At 59.2% G+C, this 20949-nt stretch overlaps 1 protein-coding gene across 2 annotated transcripts; it reads right to left on the reverse strand.

The window, feature by feature from the left end:
- Positions 1-563: 563 nt before the first annotated feature.
- SUN2 (Sad1 and UNC84 domain containing 2) lies at positions 564-18059 on the reverse strand. Of its 2 annotated transcripts, none has more exons than XM_080662460.1 (18): positions 17830-18059; positions 14439-14597; positions 13447-13631; positions 13003-13140; positions 12368-12463; positions 11888-11981; positions 11235-11305; positions 9761-9888; positions 7285-7539; positions 6826-6903; positions 6315-6358; positions 5661-5826; positions 5130-5351; positions 4771-4855; positions 4272-4387; positions 4016-4183; positions 3557-3649; positions 564-2105 (listed from the first exon to the last, which is right to left on the reverse strand). In XM_080662460.1, exons 2-18 carry the CDS (start codon positions 14558-14560, stop codon positions 1992-1994), a joined length of 2175 nt encoding a protein of 724 aa, XP_080518586.1. In that variant the 5' UTR covers positions 14561-14597; positions 17830-18059; the 3' UTR covers positions 564-1991. The 2 variants fall into 2 exon arrangements, with proteins under 2 accessions (XP_080518586.1, XP_080518587.1); XM_080662461.1 differs by lacking the exon at positions 17830-18059 and adding an exon at positions 17104-17283.
- Positions 18060-20949: the final 2890 nt, after the last annotated feature.

Raw genomic sequence — 20949 nt, forward strand, 5'->3', positions numbered from 1 at the left:
CAGGTGTCATGGTCAACGAGGCGTGTGTTGGAGGGTCCAGTTGGGGGACCGCCCCTGGCCCTCTGAGCAGCTCATTAGGGACATTGACTTGGGAAGTGTTTAGGGGAAGGGCCAGGGCCTGAGCTGGCAGCTTCTGGCTCTTCAGGACACCCACTTCCGTGTCCCAGCCCAGCCCAGGCTCAGGGGGCAGATGTCTAACTCCCGTGGAGGATCGCAGCCCTGCAGGCAGACGTGGTCACTAGTTAGGCAGGTAACGCTCCACCTACTCATAGGGCCCTAGGAGGTGCTTCCTAATATGATGTCAGGTCGGTTAATAAAGCCGCCCCACTTTCTCCTGCCGATCCCTGAGCCCAGAATCACTGGGACAGGGCCTGCTCAGGCCCACCTCCCACCACAGCTGGGTTTTAGCTGAGAGGCCTGGGTTTCTAAAGCAGGAGTAAGTCTTGGAGGCGTTGTTTTGGCCAAGAATTCATTCTCGTTTTCCCAAAAGAGATTCCCTGTGCAATGGCCAGATGAAAACCATGTTTCTACCCCCCGCCCCCATAAAAAAGAAAACACGTATTCCATTAGTCCTGGGCATAATTTATTTTTTGCATAGGTATAAATTAGAATCCGGAGATAAAAAAAAGGTAAGAACCCAACAGTGCAGCATTTGTGACAGAAGAGCTGGGGCAGAGGTGTGCGGGGCCAGTGCTGGAGGAGCACAGGATGGCCTGGGGCCTGGCCTGCAGCCCAGCTCCGCCCCGTGAGGCTTGGCCCTCCGGAGGGCGCCTGCCTGCATGGCAGCCCCTCTTGGCATCCGGGTTACAAGGAACTGAAATCACGCAGCACCCCACAGAACGGGACTAGAAATCAAGCCCTTAGCTTTGCAGTTAAAAAACGACCTTGAAAAGTTCACGTAGTAACAGCAGGGCCAGCTGAGTCCAAAAACCCTGCCTCCCGCCCCTGCCCTCCCCCATCCCCACCCCCCATAGAAAAGAGCCAGAAAGGAAGCGACTGAGCAAGAGCTGGAAGAGCCCTGAGGGGGTGCTGAGGGTGGGGGCCCTACCCAGGGGCCTGATTAAGACGGACAGTCCTCCCACCATGATACCCTGAATATCACCATCGTCACTGGGCCACCAGGGGAGCCTGGGAGTCCTCTGCCTGCTCCCTTCTAGCTAACCCCGGGCGCACAGCCTCAGAGGGCGGGTCTGGGCTGCACCCTGGGGGATGTGGCAAGGACAGGCAGGCCCCATCCCAGCATCGGACGAGCAGAAACAACTCGTGTCCCCAGCAGAGGGGACCCTACAGGGCTGGCCCTGGGCCCCTCCGAGGCTCACAGGAGCAGACCTAGGGTACAAGAAGCCCCACGGCCACCTCACGCCAAACACAGTGTATAGAAGCCCTTGGAGGACCCTGTGGGCCAAGCTCCCCGGGGTCGATGGAACTGGCTTCTGTAAGAGCCCAGCCGCCGGCTCCCAGGAGCTTTCTGCCTACAGCCCATCTCAACCTGAACTGCGAGCACCCTCCTCCCATGGGGCCTCCATTCCCTGCCCCAAGCCCTAGCTGTGCCCCCGTGGCTTCGGCATGTGCATCATTCACACGCCACACACCTCCCAACAGAGCTTCCTGGGTGCCAGCCCCTCCGCCGTGGGCAAGGGGCAGTCAGTCAGGTCTTGCCCACGGTTGCTGGACGTGTCCACTCATCACCGCTCCTGCCTCTGAGTCCCACATGATATGCTACATATATACACCCTCCCAGGAGGGGAAGCAGACCCTGGGCCTGGCATGAGAACAAAGGATGGAAAGACACGGGAGCCAGCTGAGCCCCTGGAGCTGCCCGCTGCTGGGAAAGCCCAGCACTTTCTATGTACACTGGGCCAAGGGCGCTTGCTCCTGGAAGCCAGTGCGCTGATCAAGCATGTGGGGGAAGTGCAGGGGTGCTGCTCCCCGACTCCCAGAGAAGGGGCGTGGCTGGCCTCCCTGTTGGCTGGCAGCAGTGCAGGGGAGGCCTAGTGGGCGGGCTCCCCATGCACCCTGAAGCGGTAGATGCAGGTGTACTCAGGGTGGCCCCAGTTAGTCAGGATCCGCAGCTCCACCACCTGGTATGTGGCCATTTTGGGGTCCTGGGTGGAGAAGGAAGAGGTTAAGAGTGTCGAAGAGCCCTCAGCCCTCACTGGCAGCAGGCAGGCGGGGAGGTGCCACCCTGAGGCCAGGCCCCCTGCCCTGGGGCCTCTGAGCGACCTGGACTTCACAGCTCCTGTCTTCAGACCCTGCAGGAGTGTCCAGCTGGTGGGCCAAGGGGCTCCAGAGGTCCTCCTGGGGCCACCCACCGGGGCCACAGAAGAATGGCCTTGAGCACCGGCCAATTCATCCCAAACTGACAACCCACAGGAGCTCGTGGTCACGGCAGCACTACCTTCACCGAGTTTGCTGCTCTATGTTGATGTTGGAAAAGAATCCCTTTTCTTTGAATTAAGCAGAATTTCTTTTCTTTCTCAAGTTGCCATCAGGCCTCTGTCCTCTATGCTCAAAAAGCCAGTTTTTGAGCCAGCTTTCGATGCCCCAGCACAGTGTCTCCTGCTCTTCCTCTCCCCCTCCAGCCTCCTGTCCTCCACCTGCTCCTAAAGGCACAGTCCCAGGGGTCCTCAAACTTTTTAAACAGGGGCCAGTTCACTGTCCCTCAGACCGTTGAGGGCCGGACTATAGTTTAAAAAAAACACTATGAACAAATTCCTATGCGCACTGTGGGCCTGGGACGAGTCGGCTGCTAAGCAGGACAGGCAGCGGCACCCGGCGGGCCGGATCAATGTCCTCGGGCCGTAGTTTGAGGACGACTGGTACACACACCCTGAGAAACCCCGGCTACTCCCATGGCTTCGTGATGGCGGAGCTCACAGCTCAGTCTGTCAGGCCCGGTGACAGCGCCACGGACCGTCTGACAGGTGCCTCAAACTCGGTGGCCAAGCCTGCCCCCGTCCGCATTAGCCTCCTGGCTGCCCGCTCCGCCTCCCCCGTCCCTGTTGTGGCCGCCACCTCTCCATCCTCCGGGTGAACACCCCATCGTCATTCACACGCCACACACAGCTTGCTTTCCTACAGCCACTTCCCGACCGTCTCCCTTTCTCCAGGCTTGTCCCCCTTGGACTCACCATGCACACGGCCACAGTGACATTATGCTGCACATCATGTTGTCACCTCTCTGCCTAAAGCACAGCACTGCCCACCCCCTTCCACCCCGACCCTGAGGGCTGAAATTCTTTGGCCTGGTGTCCAGGCTCTCTTCCTGCCACTGTCCCTTCACCTCACATCCCCAACTGCACACTAGTGGACTCCAATCCTCACCCCTGGTGGAGGCTGCAGGGTCCTGGGCCCCAACAGCCCCAACGAATCAACCTCCTGGGGGAGCCTGGGGCCCCGCATTTCTGGGAAGTCACTAAGACAGCTGTCCTGTTCCAGGCCTTGGGCTGCGGGAGGGCAGGCGCTGTGGTGTCCTGTCTGAACCCCGGGGCCTGGCACAGGGTGGTGGGTAGGGAAGTGAGTATGCCACCTCTGCTGGCACCACATAATCCTGTACCTGAAAATAAAATGTCTGAATGGGCTCCCCGTCCTGGTTGTAGGTGAACTGGCCAAGAAGCGTCCCCTCCTGCTGCAGGTCTTCATCAAACCCCTGCAAAGAGCACAGGATGAGGGAGGAGCCTGCGCTGGGACACGCGCCCCGGCCACCAAGAGCAGCGCCTCCCTCCCTGTGCCCACCGTCCCCTCCCTCCCTGGTGGACCGACCGCAGGGGATCTGAGCACCGGGAACAGGGCTGCTGTGGGGTCTGTGAGAGACAAGCCACTTTGCTCCTGGGGCCTCTGTTTTTTCCCCCGTGGCCTGAGACAACTGGGATCCAAGTCCCATTTCCCACCCTGGACCATCTCTTCCAGATCTGCTCCCTGCCCCCAGCCAAAGAACGACCCCCAACTTTATCCTCAGTAGAGACCCCCAGGTCCTCCTGCAGCTCTCCTCGGGCCCACACAGCGGGATACTCACAAAGACAGCAAAGTCCTTGGGGGCACTGGAGATGGTGCTGTTGGGTGACAAGGACTTGGGCACATGCTCTAAGGTGACAGCCGTGGGGCGGATGCGGGCAGAAAGGCGGACCACGGCAAAGCCCTGGGGCCCCTGGAAGGCCCAGCAGTTGCCTGGGTGCACATCTGGCTGGAAGGGAAGAGCCGGGTCAGGGCAGGGCTGGGGACAGCTGCACAGGAGACTGCGCAGGACCCTGCTGTCCCCGCCTGGTGCCCACCTGGAGGATGACGCGGGGCGACTGAGAGTGGTACCACAGGGGGATGCCGAAGAGGCTGAGGAGGGCCGTCTTGGTCTCATAGGTCTCGGAACATCGGGTGCTGATCACACTGGCCCCTGACCCAGGAAAGAAAGAGGTGTGGGGGCCTGGGGCCTGGGGAGCAGGGGAGGGAGACCTGACAACCAGCTCAGCAGCCAGAAGGACCCCGGCTTAAAGGACTGAGGCAGCCCAAGGGGGGACCACTACTGCCCATGTCCTCTCTGAGGATGGAGGGCAGAGGCCCAGGCCCAGTCTGTACACCCAACCCAGACCACAGGGCAGCCGTCAACGGACTCATCCCAGCCAAGGATGGCGCCCGGCACGTCTTGGGCCTTTGTGGCGAGTTCTGGGTTGGGTGACTTCTGATCAGCCCTGCTTGCCTAGCACATGGCTGCTCCGGCAGGTGCCCGAGGCCGGTGCGGGGACCAGGCTCGGCTGCCGAGGGAGAGCGCGCACACACCTCCGGACTCCAGCGCGTAGTCCACCATCCCGATGCGGTCCTCGCTGTAGCGCTTCAGGGCCTGGTTCACGATGCGGTGCACCTCCTGAAACAGGCACCAGAGCAGGGGTGGCGGGAGGCAGACTCGGCCGCCCTCGGACCTCCCCTGCCGGGCCCTTCTGTGCTTGCACCACGCTGGCGTCCAGCCACACGTGCCACCCAGGCATAGTCCACCCTCCCGTACCCGCCCCAAAGCAACCACTGAGCCTCCTGCAGGGCCCGCACCAGGGAGCTGGCAGTGGGGGACGTGCAGGTCTGTGGCTCCGGGGAGGAAAGCCGTGTGTATGTGTAAGTGCGAGTCCCAGGGCATAATTTCTCACCTCCTCTGTCACCCCAATCACGCCTTCCTTCTGCAGCCTCAGCCCCAGGCTGGCCACCGCCTCCTTCGCCGATTTGCCCTGCATCTCGGCCACATGACTGAGGATCTTGCCCTCCAGCTCCTGCAGCCGAGCCTGCATCTCCTCTCGCTGAAGGATCCCTGTGCGGGACCCCCCACCTTGGAGGAGGAACTGACTGACCCAGGCAGGGAACTGGGACTCCACCTAGGGACGGAAAAGAGGTCTCACTCTGGGATGCCGGCAGGGCGGAGTCTGGCTGGGGAGAGAAGCAGGGAAGGGGTGCAGGCCTGTGAGGGAGGGCCAGCATGTGCCTGCTCGGGCCACACAGATGAAAGAGTTATGAATGACCCATCCCTGTCTCCCAATACAGGAAGACAACATCTGTGTCAAGTCCAGGGCCAGGGCTCGTGGGCCTAAGGCTGCAGGGGCAGGAAACTGCCCCCTACAGACGCCAAGGACAGATGGCCTCAGAGGGCAGGTATTCAGCGGGGGACCTGGACGCCTCGGACTCACGTCATCCCGCACGGCCTGGAGCTTCTGCGGCAGGAGGCCCACTTGGTCCGCCACCGAGCTCTGCTTCAGGGCCAGGGCTGCCAGCTCCTGGCGCAGGCCTGCCAGCTGGCCCTCCAGCCGCCCCAGCTCCTTCATGGAGTTCTCCCGGAAGGACTCCTGGGTCATCCTAGTCCCAGAGAGAGGAGAGTGAGCCGTGGATGCTGGGAAACAAGAGGACCCCTCACTGGCTCCTGATGAGTGCGTGCCACACAGGTGATGCAAGGCCTGCTCGTGGAGATCCTGGCTGTGAGCACAGCACCAGGTTTGTCATTCCTACCCCGCTCCCTCTCTCAGCTCAGATCCATCGTTCACTCGGCCTCTGCCACTCGCTCCCCCGTGAGCAGATGTCCAGGGCAGGGGAGGCAGCGTGTGAGGGTGTGCAGAGAAGATGGTGTGTCTGCGTGAACCCCCCAATCCCAGTTCTCTTGCAGTGCCCACCCCAGCCTCCACTGCACCTCAAGCACAGGCCTAAAAGCACATGGTCCTGAGCTGGCTTTCAGCCATCCCTCTCTCTGCTTAAAACACAGTCAGAACTCGGCTCTGGGGCGCTGCTCCCCAGTCCCGCCTGGGGCGGGAGGCGGAGGGCAGGCCTAGGCCAGGCTGCAGGCTCATTACCTGTGCCACTCGGACTTCAGCTGCTGGAGTCGGTCCTCAGACTCCTGTTGCAGGCACAAGGGAGAAACGCAGGCGATGTCAGGTCAGAGCAATTGCCTTCCGGGATCTGCTCCCTTTGGGGTGTCTTTGCCTAACCACTCCCTCCCCGGGGTCTCCCGACTGCTCCAGCAACTGTCACACTGCCTCAGGGTCAAGGTCCTGTGCGAGTCTCCCCATATCTGGTGCGCTTAGGCATGTATGCACCACTCATTCGTTCAGCATGCTAGACCCAGCACCACGGCCACTTGACTGTGCCCCTTCCTGTCCCCCGCAGGCTCCCAGTGTGTCCCCGAGAGCATTCCAGCCCAGGTGGGTTAGTTCAAGCAGAGGTCAAGAGACTCCTCCCGGCCTCCGCTCCCCCCCACCCCGCCATGTCTAAGCAGGCCCTTCGGGCGACCAAGGTGCTCCCCTCGGCCCTAGTCAGAGGTTGAGTGGGGTCAGGGCCCATGTGGGCCCCAGTGCCCAAGCCCACCTGGGAGGCCCGGACAATCTTCCGGAAGAGGTCTTCTGCGTCCTGCTGGTGTTCTGCTCTCAGGGAGACCAGCTCTTCCTGTGGGCACAGCAGGAGGGTGGGGTCTCACGGAGCTGCGCTCAGAGGGCCCCTAGCCACCAGTGAGTGGGGTGACTGCAATCCAATCCAGGCCTATGTGATGGCAGCTCCCGGCCTCTCTGCCACAGCGCTTCCTGGAAGCGTGAAGCCGCCCCTTGATCTTCACTGCACACCCACGGGGTGCCAGGCACTATAATCTACGTGCTGCCGGCCGAGCAGGGGCGTGGGTGCAGGTAGGAGAGCGTCCATGTGAAAGAGGAGAAAACTAAGCCTGCCTCTCGCACGTCAGGGTGTGCAGGGTCTCCCCCTCCACCCGCACGCCCACAGTGTCACCCCCACACGGCACTCAGCTCTAGCCCGAGACCACAGCTCTTCCCGCACCTGGATCTGGGCAGCGGTGTCCCTGCGGAAGTCCTCCTTCAGGGCGGCCTCTCGGCGGCTCACCAGCCCCTCCAGGAGCGCCAGCGTGTCCTCCTGGCTCAGGCCGCGGCCACTGCTGTCGCCAGCAGCCCCCTGCCGCAGCTCCAGGCGTTCCAGGCGCATGGCCTCCTTCTGCCACGTGGAGGAAAATTCGGCAGCAAGGGCTTCCAGGCGCCGCTCCAGAGAATGTACCCGGGACAGAATGCGCTGCTCAGCCTGCAGGGCAGAGGGAACAGCAGAGAGGTGAGAGGCCGCCACAACAGTGCCTCCTGGAGGAACGGGAAGGAGTCTCAGCCGCGCCCAGATATGAACACCTGCTGGGTCCCAGGCTCTCAGGCCAGTCTCTGCCCCACAGGTGGCGGGTCCTGCAGCAGCCAAATGGGTTCGGTGGGTTTGGTGACAGCGAAGCACAGGGTACGGGACACACAGCGGCTGGAGGGGTCTGATCCCCAAGGAGAAGTGCACGTGAGACAAGAGATGGGAACACAGTGCCCTCCCCGAGAGGGTCCAAATGGATGGCCACCCCCCTTCCCTCTTGCGGTGCACGTGTGCCAGAGAGCGTGGGGCTAAGAGGCTCAGCTGCTGACTGTCAATAGCTCCCACTTCTTCCATCGGTAACTACGGCTAAAAGACCACGTCATCTGAAAAGGCTCTCTTTTTCCTCTTGAACTGGATGCCCCACAGAGAAGACAGAACACAAGTCATTTGGACGTGAGGGTGGCATTTGATAGCGTGCCATGAATTTTGAGAACCTTGTTGGCTTCACCACGAAAATCTTTGCCAACAGAAAGCATACCACACAGCCTGTCCACTACCAAACGGCAAGGCCACTGGGTACAGAGGTCAAGTCTGATTTTCAAAAATTCCATTTCTTGGCATGACTCCAAAAGCAAACACACAGTGAAAAGTCGTGCTCGTAACCTCGGCCCCTCCTCCAGTGCGCGCACCCCCCCTCCCAAACCAGGCAACTATTTTCATTAGTGTCTTTATGCAAAGGTAACTTTTTCTTTATAAGAAAAGGTGGTTCTGAAATTGAATCGTATTTAATGTCTTTACTAATGATTAAAAAAGGAAGTTTTATAAATGCCAGAATGTCATCAAATTAAATTCAGCAAGATACAAGCAAAGTTAAATAACTATAATAGTTTTAAGTTTTCATTGTGGCCCTCAGGACCTGCGCACACACAGTCTGGTTATTTGTGCACTTCACACACACACACACACACACACACACACACACACACGGACTGCAGGCTCTTTGAGGTACAGCCTCATCTGCCTGTCTCATCTGCCCCTGGCAGGTTACAGGAGTGGCCCCCGTCCTCCCGCCCGCATGTGCACCTGTGGGGCGTGGCCTGGCACGTGCCCCCATGGAGAGGCGGAGCCTGTCTCCTGCTTGAATCTAGACTGGCTCTGCGGTTTGTTGAGGCCAACAGAATGCGGAGGATGCTAGTTCCCACAGAGGCCTCAGAGGGCCTGGCCTGATTCTGCCCTTCTGGAACCTTGCACGGCTGCTGTGAGAACACAACCGGACTAGCCTGTTGGACAATATAAGGCAGGGAGCCCAGCCCGCCCCGCTGACCCACCAGTCAGCTGCAGACACACGAGGAGCCCAGCCAAGGCCAGCCTGTCCTTGCTCAGACCAGAAGGGCCAGCTGGGGGACCCGCAGACTCGTGGCTAATCTACCACTTGTACTTGAAGGCACCAATTTTAGGGGTGGTTTATCTGTGCTAACAGATAACTGACCATGATATTACCTTATTCATAGACGTGCTCAGCAAATATAGGATGGGGCAAAAGTAGGTGTACAGTGGTGAGTACACAAAACACAGAATTTATTTTTGTATTACTTAATTATTGTATTATTATTATTTTTAATATATTTTATTGATTTCTTACAGAGAGGAAGGGAGAGGCATAGAGAGTTAGAAACATCGATGAGAGAGAAACATCGATCAGCCGCCTCCTGCACACCCCCTACTGGGGATGTGCCCGCAACCAAGGTACATGCCCTTGACCGGAATCGAACCTGGGACCCTTCAGTCCGCAGACCGACGCTCTAGCCACTGAGCCAAACCGGTTAGGGCTATTGTATTATTTTCATATGAACAACTGTGAATCTGCTTTCACCACCCTGTACTTGTGAAACTGTGTGGAGAGGAATACAGCAATAAGACGACTTGTCTGATTCCGTTCCCTCTGTTTTCTGGGCTTAGGACGGTGGGAACTGTGGGGCAGTTCTGAGTCACAGCTGAGCAGACTGCCCCCAATACGTCCACTCCGAAGGGTAGAGGAAGGGGTACCCGGGGGACAGGCAGTGTCCCTGCTAGGGTGGCACCACTCTCAGCTCTGTGCCAGGTAGAGGTGGGCCAGTCTAAGTGCAGGGAAACGAGCGGCGAACAGCGGCGGCGGGAGCCTGCGTGCTCAGACACTCACCTGGAAATGCGGGGAGGAGTCTCTGGGCTCCCACACCTCATGCTGCTGGCCGCTGCCCCTCGCTGCCCACCAGGAAACCAAGGTGGGGTGGACTGTGTGCAGGCCGTAGGGGTAGAAATTCCAGGCACCTGGACACAGGGGAGAGGCTGGTTACCTGGCGGGGGGCCGTGAGCAGGAAGGCGCACACCATCAGGGCTTCCGCCTACTCAGTGTCCGTAGTTCTTGTGAGCCATATTGGCTGCGGAGTCTCCATCCCGTAGATGCCACACTTGTCACTCATCGGCCAGAGCAGATGGAACGGGAAGCACGTGACCACCCGGCTTTAAGTCAGGCCCTCTGGACACGCCCTCACGTTCTGCACTCCCAGCAGGCTCCTGGGCCCGCCCCTCTGCCCTTCAGACACTGTGCATCTCCTGGGGATGCCCTCAGGAAGACATCACCAACTCCACAGGGTGAGGGTGAAGCGCAAAGTAAACGGGGTTAACTCCTGGGAAGGCGCTCCCTGAACAAGACGCTGCACAACTGTACAGGGTGCTATTATCTTAAGGGCGATGCCGTTCCCAGTGGGTATGAACAAGCTGTTCTTGTAACAGGAAACGAAAAGGAAGTGGAACACTTGGGAAAAGGTTCTGCCTTGGTATTGGTAAAAGAAATACAAGTTGGATAGATGCTCAACCTATAAAACCAGCTCTCTAAAAACAATAAAGCATGATCTTTCATTGTAAATTGGTACAATCATTAAAACTGAGCCTGGGGGCCATGGAGGCAACTCCTGGAATTGTGAAACTCACGTGAAACTCTCAAATGAAAAGCTGACACATGTATGTGTGTGTGTGTGTGTGTGTGTGTGTGTGTGTGTGTGTCCCATGACAGAGACTGGGACAACCTCACGATGACAGGCACCTGTTGTAAAAGGCGCACTTACTTCTCGTTACTGCTTCATTGTTTTGATCTTAAAGATCGCTGACGACTGAACTTAATCGTGGAACAATAATTCACTCACCCAGCCTATGTCCTGATTTGGAATGGAGGAAAGTGACCATTAGTAATAATGGCACCGAAGTCCCTGATTTTCACCCCAATATTCCTGTACGAGGCCATGTTTGGGCCCGGTGGCTCCAAGGCTCCTGTTGACATGCCCGGCGTCCAGTGTAGCTACTCCAACTGAGGACGAGACCAGCGGGTCGGGGCATTTCCCCTTTCACCCACTGGACACCCTGAGAACGCAGCAGCGTCTGTCAGCAGAGGACCAGGAGAGCCACACAGGCGTGGCCTGGGGCTCCGGGCGCAGGTGCCCAGGCCCGGTCTGACCCACTCGTCCTGCCTCCCTTTTCTGGTCAGTGATCACCATCCCTCTAGTTTTCAGTTCTGCTCAGCACTGCCTCCGCCCACACGGTGCCCTACGCCGCTGGCTCCGCAGCCCCATTGCGGCAGCTCCTGTCCTACCGTCTCCTGTGACGGCGGGTCAGCTCACCGTAGGTCAGGCCAGTCAGGAGCAGCAGCAGCAAGAGGAACCACAGGAACGTCTTCAGGGATGAGAAGCGCCTGGACCAGGGGTGGGGTGGGGCGGGCAGGGAAGGCGGACACGTCAGAGGCTCAGGGCCTCTCGGTCCCCCGGGAGTCCCTGGAGATTGTTTTCTGGGTGCTAAAGTAATGAGGACCTTGATGGCCCCGTGAATTTTACTGATGTTATTAAAAATAAGTCGTGGAATCTTTAAAAAAAACCACTAGAATTTTCATATACAGAGGTTCTCTATGCAAACAAACATAGAAAAAAGTATGGGACTCCTTAAACATTTTCTCTTTAGAAAAATGGGAACACTTTTCTCGGTGCCATGAATCCATCCTCGCCCCTCTTCTTGGCATAGCTGGCCCCACTCCAACCAGAATACAGCCAGAGCCACCCTGACTTCCGGCCTCGACCTCTTCCTCTGCCAATGGGCACAAACCCACAGCCTCAGGCAGCTCCTGAGGTCGAGGCAGAACCTGGGGTCCAGGTCGTCACGGGGCCGGGAGGGAAACCCCACTGCGGGCTGGAGCCCAAGGCCCCGCCAGCAGGAAGGGCCGGCTGGTCTGAGACTCAGCCTGGGACTTCCTGACTCCCTGTCCAGGAGGCGTCTCGCTCACCTGGTTAAAACGAAGACGTCGAGGAGGGAGGCAGCCGTCGTCAGGCGGTACCAGGTGGTGCCGACCCACCAGTAGAGGAGTCCGAAGAGCCGGCCTGGAGGAGGGACCATCAGGCCTAAGTGCCACCCTGAGGGGCGGGGCCTGCGGTCGTGGAGAGAGCACCCCTCTCTCCCCCTGCGGTTCTCCCAGCCTCACCACACCCCCGCCAGGCACCTCTGTCCTGTCCTCTGGCCACCAGTCCCTCTAGCCACCCCCTACCCCCACCCACTCCACCAATGCCCTGCGCCACAGCCGCTCCGCTCCTGCCCTTCCGACCGCGAGGATGTTCCCATGGCTCTTGGCCCCTGTGATTATTCTAGAATGAGCTTCCCCGATGGTCCTACAGCCCCTCTGTGTGGGCTGGACACCAGCGGAGAGATGGGTGAGAAGGGGCTGCTATAGGGAACGGAGACAATTGTGCACAGAACAGCCAGCACCCACCTGGGAAGGTGACCACCGTCCAGAAGAAAGAGCCTGCCCGAGAGACCGCGCCCCTCAGCCGTGAGCCTGCGCCCTGCTGGGCCGCCTCCGAGTACCCTGCAGGGAGGGAGCCGGCTCAGTCTGCCCTCTCTCAGGAGAGCCTGGGACGGGCACTGCCCGCCACGGTCTTCTCCTGTAGACGGTGCACTGGGACCCCGTACCATTCTCCACATTCCCAGTGCCACACAGGCTGGCACCGTCGGCCAGTACGCGTCTGCTGATGGAGCTTTCGATGGGTTTCTGACACTTTACTTCCCCTGAGCTCCCTGCCTGCGCCCCTCCCCGCAACCACTGCTCAGAACCAGACCCAGGGGTCAGGCACCTCCTCAGCGTGAAGCCTGTGTGAAACGCTTGCTGGAAGTGAGCAAACAATGGAGTTGACCTTGACCGTAGGCCTAGTGGGGCAGGGACGGCCCATGGTGCTGAGGGACACCCCAGGCTGGGGTTCAGGGTGCTACAGGCACAGGAGGGGCGCCAGAGGATCTGCGGAGGTGCCTGTCGGACACCAGGCTCCCTCAAGCTGTCAGGGAGCCCGGGCGGGCGGTCCTGGAACCCGCTGGAGCGTCTGTCCGAGGCTGAGGCTGAGTGTCACCTACCTACGTAGTCATCCTCGGAGGAGTAGCCGGAGGAGGACCCCGGGAAGTCCTCGGAGAGCTTGGCCCCCACCAGCCCGTTGATTTTGCTGCTCTCAGTGTCCCCTGTGCCTCTCCTCCTCCTCACCCGCAGGTCCTCACCTGAGGAGGGAAGAAGGCAGGGTTCTCCCGGGCACAGAGATGCTGAAAAGGGTACTCCGGGGGGCCCTGTGGGGAGCCCCTGGTGGACTCTGTCCTTGGCCTCTCCCGGGAGGGTGAGCTGGGCCCAGCCCCTCTGTCTCCTGGGCTTGGAGCGGCTACGTGGCTACTTCATCTGCAGGGACCTGGGAGTTGACACCTGGGAGCCCCCCCTCCGGCCCCGCAGGGTCAGGAACCCTGGGTGAAGGAGCCAGCACTTGGGACCTTGTTTCTAGAGGAAGCAGAGCCCAGGAGAAAGGTTCCACTCACTCCAATAGGGGTCACTGTGCAGCTGGTCATCGAGGATGGAGCTCCTGGCCAGGGAGGCGGCCCGGGGGCTGCCGTAGTAGGACTCCCTGACCACGGACTCGCTGTAGTAGGTGTGTGTGTCCGAGGGGCCCAGCTGGGGCGCTGGGGAGAGGCGCTTCGTGCTGCTGGATTTCCTCTTCACGGTCCTGCGGTGTCAGCCAGGAGGGGAGAGGAAGGTGAGCCAGGTCGGGAATAGGACAGGAAGCCAGGCTCTGCACTCCTGTAGTGAGTGGGTTGGCCCTGTTGCTAGGCAACGAACAGCCTGGGGCTGCAGACTGGCACAGGTAACTCCTCTGCTCTCATTATCTCCTCATCTCACTAGCAGGCGAGATGGTCAAGGTGATGAGTCAGATTCCAATCTAGGTCTCTAACTTCAAAGCCAGGCTTTTTTCTCACGCTTCTTAATGATTAGTAATTTGTACAACCCACTGAAAACCCAGACAAGCCCAATGGCCTCCGGGAGCTCGGGGGCTGCTATGAGGGCTCATGTCTGCGATGGGGGCAGGATGAGGGCACCCGCCTCACTCATTTCCTGGTGCCCTGGGACCCCCTCCTCTCCTCGGAGGCTTGGCTGGCCCTCCCGAGGCCCGGCACGGTGAGACACACGCGTGCAGGTCCGGGGGGCCATGACGGAGGGTTCCTGTGAGCCCAGCTGGTGGTGCGGGGTTTCCGGCCTGGCTTTTTCTTGAAGCTGCCTCTCCCCACTTCCTGTTCTCTGAGCACAAGGCCACAGCCTGGCTTACAGGAGGGGGAAGTGGTACTCCTCCTGGCCTCCTCATAGGAGTGGGTGTCCCCTGGACTGGACATGGGCGTCTTATCTCTGCCCATGAAGGTCACGACAGGGAGAGGTCGTGCAGGGATGCCCAGCCCGCTGCTCTGCGCAGCAGCACAGTCTACGGGGGGGGGGGGGGGGGGTAAGGGGGCGGGGGGGGGGGCGGGTGGCAATCCCCTACCGGAAAGGACTGTCCTTAAACAGGGTGCTCTGGCTCCCCGCCACTGAGCTCCCACCACTGCTGCTGCCGCCGTCATCGTCCCCCTGGGAGTAGCGTGTGAGGCGCTGGCTTCGACGAGACATGATGAGGTGGGATGGGGACCCTTCCCCTAAAGAGAGTCTTGGGAGAGAAAGGAGGGCAGGTGAGGCTTGGGGCTGTGGTAGACCCTACCTGGCGGAGGAGAGACCAGGCAGTTTCTCATTCAAAGCAGCCTGCGATGTGGGAGACAGCCCCCCACCCCCACCCCCTGCTGCAGCCCGCACCTGCCCTGGGCTCACTCGGTGCCCGGCAGGCCCTTTCCACAGGTTTGCTGATTTTCAGTTTATCTGTCACTGAGCTCCGTGAGAGCCAGAACTGCCCTTCCGCAGCCTGTGGCACGTGGCACACGGGAGAGAGAGGCACACAGGAGATGCTAAATGAATGCCTTGACCACTGCCGCCCGGCACAGACCCGCCCACCCAGCCGCTCCCCTGCACTGCCCTCTCCCTAGAGCAAGGCCCACCCTCATCCTAGCCGTTTCCCTGGGGGAACACGCTTTCCTTTTCTTTCCCGTAGCTCTTCTCACGGACCAGGGCCCCAGTCAAACTTTGACGCCAGGGACCCCTTCCCTGGCCCAGCCCCCTGCAACTCTAACAGGGGTTGTACGCTGTGTCCCCTCGGCGAGTTACTCTCTGCTTGCATCAGGACATCTCGTTGTCATGGTGATGATAAAACACTTAGTAAATGCCTCCTAGGTACCTGGCTCCTACAAACCCAATTCTTTTTTTAAAAAAATATATTTTATTGATTTTTTACAGAGAGGGAGAGGGACAGAGAGTCAGAAACATCGATGAGAGAGAAACATCGATCTGCCGCCTCCTGTACACCTCCTACTGGGGATGTGCCCGCAACCAAGGTACATGCCCTTGACTGGAATCAAACTTGGGACCCTTCAGTCCGCAGGCCGACGCTCTATCCACTGAGCCAAACCAGTTAGGGCCTACAAACCCATTTCTGATCCTACAAGCAAGGGAGACATCATTAGTCCCATCGTACAGCGGAGGAGCCTGGGACACCCCTGATGGGTGACTTGCCCACAGCCACCCAGCCCCTAAGTGACTGAGCCGGGTTTTGAGCTCAGATCTGACATGTGACAGGGCTGGCTCTTTCCACCCCACCGTGAAGTGTTCAGGTTGTTTCAGGAGTGTGTTGTGTGGCCCCAATTAGAGTCTCCAGAGCCTCAGATATGTTGAGAACGGGCTGTACATAAAGTTGTTACACAACAGATATTTGTTAACAAACTAACAAAACGGCAGTGGAGCAGCAGTGTGGGAACACAGGGGCGGAAACCAAGGCTCCGGAACTGATGAGGCAAAGGAGGTCCGGGTGAAAGGCCTGGCGAAAGGTGCTGTTCTGCGCGGCCGGTCTGGCTCAGTGGAAAGAGTGTCGGCCTGCGGACTGGAGGGTCCTTGGTTCCATCCCGGTCACAGGCATGTCCCTCGGATGCAGGCTCCAGCCCTGGATGGAGCATGTGCGAAGGCAACCAATTGATCTGTCCCTCTCACATCGATGTTTCTGTCTCTCTCCCTTCCACTCTTGCTAAAAATCAATGGAAAAATATCCTCAGGTGAGGATTAACAACACCAAACCAAAAAAAGAACAAATGTGAGCTCTTCTTTAAAAACAAAAAAACCACGTGCGGTCCTGCCACTGGAGGAGGACTAATAAGCTCCAGAAACCCAAATTCAAAATCTCGGGTTACAACTTGAGGAGTGTCACCGTCCACACGCCACCTCTGCCAGCCCATGTTAGTCACGCGACCTCGGCCCACTTGAGAGGTCCTTGTCCTTGACACTTGCTATCACTTCTAAGACTCCTGGTTGATGTCTAAATGACTAGTTCTCTCTAACACATCCCGACTCAGGCTATGGAAACCAGAAGGTCTGGTTAGTCCAGCTGGCAGATTCTAGAAAGTTCTCTTCTGAAAAACAAGCAGCCTCATGTCTTGGTCTCACTGGCGTCTTCTGGGGTGGGACGATTCACCTGACATGTCCCTCTGGTTCTAGCCGGGGTTGGTAAAGGGCTGATGGTAGTCGCCGAAGCAGGAAGTGGGCCTGGGTTCTGGTCTATATTCCACTCCTTATATGGTAACTGCCTCCCCTACTGCCCTCCCCACCTGAGGCTCCAGCTGCCCACACAGCCCCTCCTCTCAACTCCCGCCCCACTGAGTGGAGGCCTGCACTGTGGGGTAGAAACAAAGCAATGAGTTTACACAATACTGAAGGCCTGGGCGGCCAGAACATAAATATTCATATGGACGTGGACAGGAGAGGGGGGGGGGCTGAAAACTGTCAGCGCCTGCAGCCTCCCCGAGGGGCCTGTCGTTCCTGTGGCACGCTGGGATCACAAAACAGTTTGCAATTGAGTTTGGGTTTCACAAGAGGGAAAAGGTCAAGGCTTCCTCCTCCAAAACAAAACAGGAGATAAGCCTCAAGCTCAAGTCTTTTGCATATGAGAGTAGACAATGCCCCCAACACACACGATCGATCGGTTAAGAAACCCGCAACTAAAACATCCCTCCCCACTTCTGAGCTGAGCCACATCGTTTTCTCAATGCCGCCTTCCTCCATGCCCATCACAAACTTACATGACAGTATCTACCCAGTGTTCAGACTGAACGCAGATCTTGGCTATCTCCCGCGGGCCATTTCCACTCGGGGCACTTCCCACTACGTTTCCTCCCGGGGCCTAAAACGCTCCCGGTGCCAACTCCCCTCACTCCCTGAACCCGCAGAGATGTTTACCAACCACACGCCTCCCCTGCTTCTCCGCTCAAAGTCGCACTCCCGCCCCCTACTTGTTTGGGTTCTTTTTAGAACTCAACAAAATGGGCCTGCTCCTATTCCCAGAGTTGTGAAAGGCAGAGGCAGAGAACTGCCTGTCCCTGGAAGCTGCCCGACTGGCACGAGAACATGGGCACTGCCCTGGGCTGGCTGGAGGCAGCCGGGTCTTCACTCTCCTCCTCCCGGAGGTTCTGCCCCGGGAAGTCCCGCCTGGAGACATCCGCCCTCAGGGGGGACCAGTGGGCCGCCAGCCCTGGGGGCGGGGGCCCGCAGCGGTGAGTCAGGGCGGCCCGCTGGCCTTGGCACGGCGTGGCCCCTCCCGACTGGCCCAGGGGCGTGCGCCGGGCGGGGCTGGAGCCGGGCCCAGCCTGGCCCGGAGAAGAAGCAGGCCAGCAGCTCGGCCATGGCCGGAGCGGCCCAGGGATGACCCGGGATCAGGTGGGGCCCGGCGCCCGCGGGGAGGCGGACAGGGCCGGCCACCACCCTCGCCCCGCGCGTCTGCTCGCCAGGGGCCCACGTCCGGCTGTTACCTGCTGTTCCGCGCGGGGCCGGGCGTGCGAGGCCCGCGCTGCCACCCGGGCGCGCCCCCTTCGCGTCGGGATCCCGGGACGGCTCTCGGTGCGGGGCCCGGGCGCAGGGAGTGGCGGCGCGGAACGAGGTCGGCGCGCGGGAGCTGCGGACAATGCGGCCCGCGCACAACTGCGCGGCGCGAGTGGGGCCGGGCGGTGCGCGCGTGGCCGAGTGTGTATGTGTGCGCCTGTCTGTCAACCCTGACAGGCCGCCGCCCATTGGCTAGGCCCCGCCCGCCGCCCCGCCCACCGCCGCCGCCCATTGGGCGGTTTGAACACAAAGGGCCCGGCTGGCCCCGCCCGCCGCGTGGGCCCCGCGGGCCGGGCGCGCCCAGTTAGGAGTCCGCGCGTGGGAGACGCGGGCGCGAGGTCGACGTCTGGGCGCCGAGGACTCAGCTGCAGCCGGCGGTGGGGGTCGGCTGGGTCTCGCTGCGCATACACACCCGAGGGCTCCCTCGCGCGCTGCACACCTCGCGTGGCCTCCTGGCCGCGGCCTCCCAGCGCCCCGCCAGCTGACTCGACAAGGCGGGAATGCCAGGAGATTATAGGCATGGGTGGTGGGGGCACAGCCTCCGGGAGGATGGCCCGAGGGGTGGGGAGCAGGGGGGAACAGACTCGGACCCGGAAGCGTAGTGAGTAGTGAGCTCCCCGCGAACTCTCAATAAATTATCCAAGGCGCCTGCGTAATTGTCCTCCTAGCCAGGCCTTTCTACACCCATTTTACAGATAAGGAAACTGGCTCACAGAGGTTTTAAGTGATTTGCTTCAAGTCCTACATTGAGATTAGAAGAGTCTCTTCACATCCAAGCCCGCGTTTTCCATTTTAGGGTGATGTGGGGATTCAGACATGGCAGGAGGCTCTGCCATTGCCCAATCTGTCCCTAGGGCCCCCACGTCTCACTGCGGAAGCTTTTCTCCGTTTTAAGGAGGGAGCTGGTGCTAGGAGGCAGGCTACCTGAGAAGAGCGCGGATAGATGCCAACTAGGGAAAGGCTGCCTGCAGCCGCCCGCCCGGGGGTCTGTGCCCTGGGTCCCCACAGACTCAGCCAGGGAGGAGTCGCTTCCTCTTCAAGCTCCTCTAGGGGAAGGCGGAACAGGCTGTCGTTATTTCACTTTAAAGTGCCAAGAGGAAGAGACGAGAGATGACAAAATCACCGAGACAGGACAGGAAGGGGGGCAGGAAGGGAGGTACTCCATAGGGCATTGAGGACATTTGAAGCCCTTGTGCTGATTATGTACAAAAACCCACCCTCTGCCCGCCCTAGGCCTCCACTGCCCCACCTGGAAAATAAGGGTCTCACCTGTACTTAGGGCATCTTTTTTTTTTTTTTTTTAAATATATTTTATTGATATTTCACAGAGAGGAAGGGAGAGGGATAGAGAGTTAAAAACATCGATGAGAGAGAAACATTGATCAGCTGCCTCCTGCACACCTCCTACTGGGGATGTGCCCGAAACCAAGTTACATGCCCTTGACCGGAATCGAACCCGGGACCCTTCAGTCCACAGGCCGACGCTCTATCCGGCTACTTAGGGCATCTTGAAGACAATGGTGCTGCCGGTGCTGCTTCTGGGGTAGATGGAGAGCTCCCTGAGGCCAAGGGCTGGCTCTGTCGGACCCAGCACAGCGCCTGGCTCGTGTCTGAGTACCTACTGAGAAGTCAGATTTAGGGGCAGCGTCCGGGGGGCGGGCAGGGCTCTCCCTTGACAGTCTCCTCGCCAGGGCACTTCACTCCCCTTCTGTCCTAGCCGATTTCAGTGGCGTCTCCAGATCCCACCATCTCCCTTGCAGAGCCTGCGCCCCTCCTCCCCCAGGGTCCTGGCCCAACGACCTCCCTCCCAGGATGTGCTGGTTTGTGAAGCGGGAGGCCACGTGCCTTCCACTGGTCTCAGGCAAGGGCCGTGGCCACAGGCCGGTGGGAGGCAGGCCCTTCGTACACTGCGTAGCCTCCATGTGCCTTTAGTAGGCACATAATGGGCCCCGAAGACACGAGGTCTCAATCCCTGGAACCTGTGAATATTGCCACACGTGGAAAGTCTTGGCAGATTCAATCAAGACGAAGAATTTTGAGATGCAGACATTATCCTGGATTACCAGGGCGGGCCCTCCATGTAATCACAAGTGTCCTTTTAGGAGAGAGGCAGAGGAGGAGAGGGCAGTGTGACCACAGCGGGAGAGCTTGGAGAATGTGGTCACAGGACAAGGAATGCTGGCAGCCACCAGGAGCTGGAAGAGACGAGAGATGGATTCTCCCCTAGAGCCTTCAGAGGGAGCATGGCCCTACCGACAGCTTGATTTCTGCCCAATGATTTTGATGTTGGACTTCCGGCCGTCTGAGCGGTGAGAGAGTAAGTTTCTGTTGCTGTACGTCACCACGTATGTGGTAATTTGCTACAGCAGCTATAGGAAAGGAAAAGAACCTGGGAAATGCTTGTTTGAGGCTCCCATGATACGCAGGCCCCTCCCTCGGTCCTGGCTGTCCTCACTGACACTGCATCGGACTTGTGAGACCACACACACACCTGTCTCCCACCTCTCCTGCCCCCTCCCCCCCCACATCTCCCTGCCATCTGCTCCATCAGCATCTCTGCCCTTCCCGGTTCCTCTCTGCCTGGCCGCCATTCCTTTGGCTAGTCTTCCCCCAGCCCCACTCTTCTCTTTCACTGCTCCATTTTTGCTCCTTCTTCCATCACCGTCATGCCCTAAACGGTGGCAGGTGGGGGTGGTGGCTTTGCCCCACCCGGAACAGGGTTGTGGTGGCTGACAGTGCAGCCACTGCAGTGGGGCCACGTTATGATTTTCTTCATTGCTAGACACTTTTGCCTTAGTGGCCCCTTCCTTCATAAAAATTTTTTTTTTAAATTTTATTTTATGACCACATTGGTAGGAAGATGGCTGTGGTCTAGGCTTCATTCATTGTAATTATTCCTTATCAGGATATTTAATTTTCCTTCTGAGTTTAAAAGATGAAAACATTTCGGTGTGCCCCCAAAGCACCCTGGGCCCCGGGCGCCGTGTCTGCTCTGTTTCGCAGAGAGGGTGGCCCAGCCCTCCCTCTGCTTTCAGCAGCAGCAGCAGGTA

The sequence above is a fragment of the Plecotus auritus genome, assembly GCF_963455305.1.
Source record: "Plecotus auritus genome assembly, chromosome: 3".
NCBI lineage: Eukaryota > Metazoa > Chordata > Mammalia > Chiroptera > Vespertilionidae > Plecotus > Plecotus auritus.

What these genes read in the sequence shown, in the direction of transcription:
- SUN2 (XM_080662460.1), bottom strand. Translation starts at nt 14,560, where the DNA reads ATGTCTCGTCGAAGCCAGCGCCTCACACGCTACTCCCAGGGGGACGAT. An exon ending in CCAAGGACTTTGCTGTCTTT is followed by an intron (nt 3,650 to 4,015) that starts GTGAGTATCCCG and finishes TGCTCTTTGCAG; the next exon opens with GGGTTTGATGAAGACCTGCA. An exon ending in TTCAGACATTTTATTTTCAG is followed by an intron (nt 2,106 to 3,556) that starts GTACAGGATTAT and finishes TTCTCCACCCAG; the next exon opens with GACCCCAAAATGGCCACATA.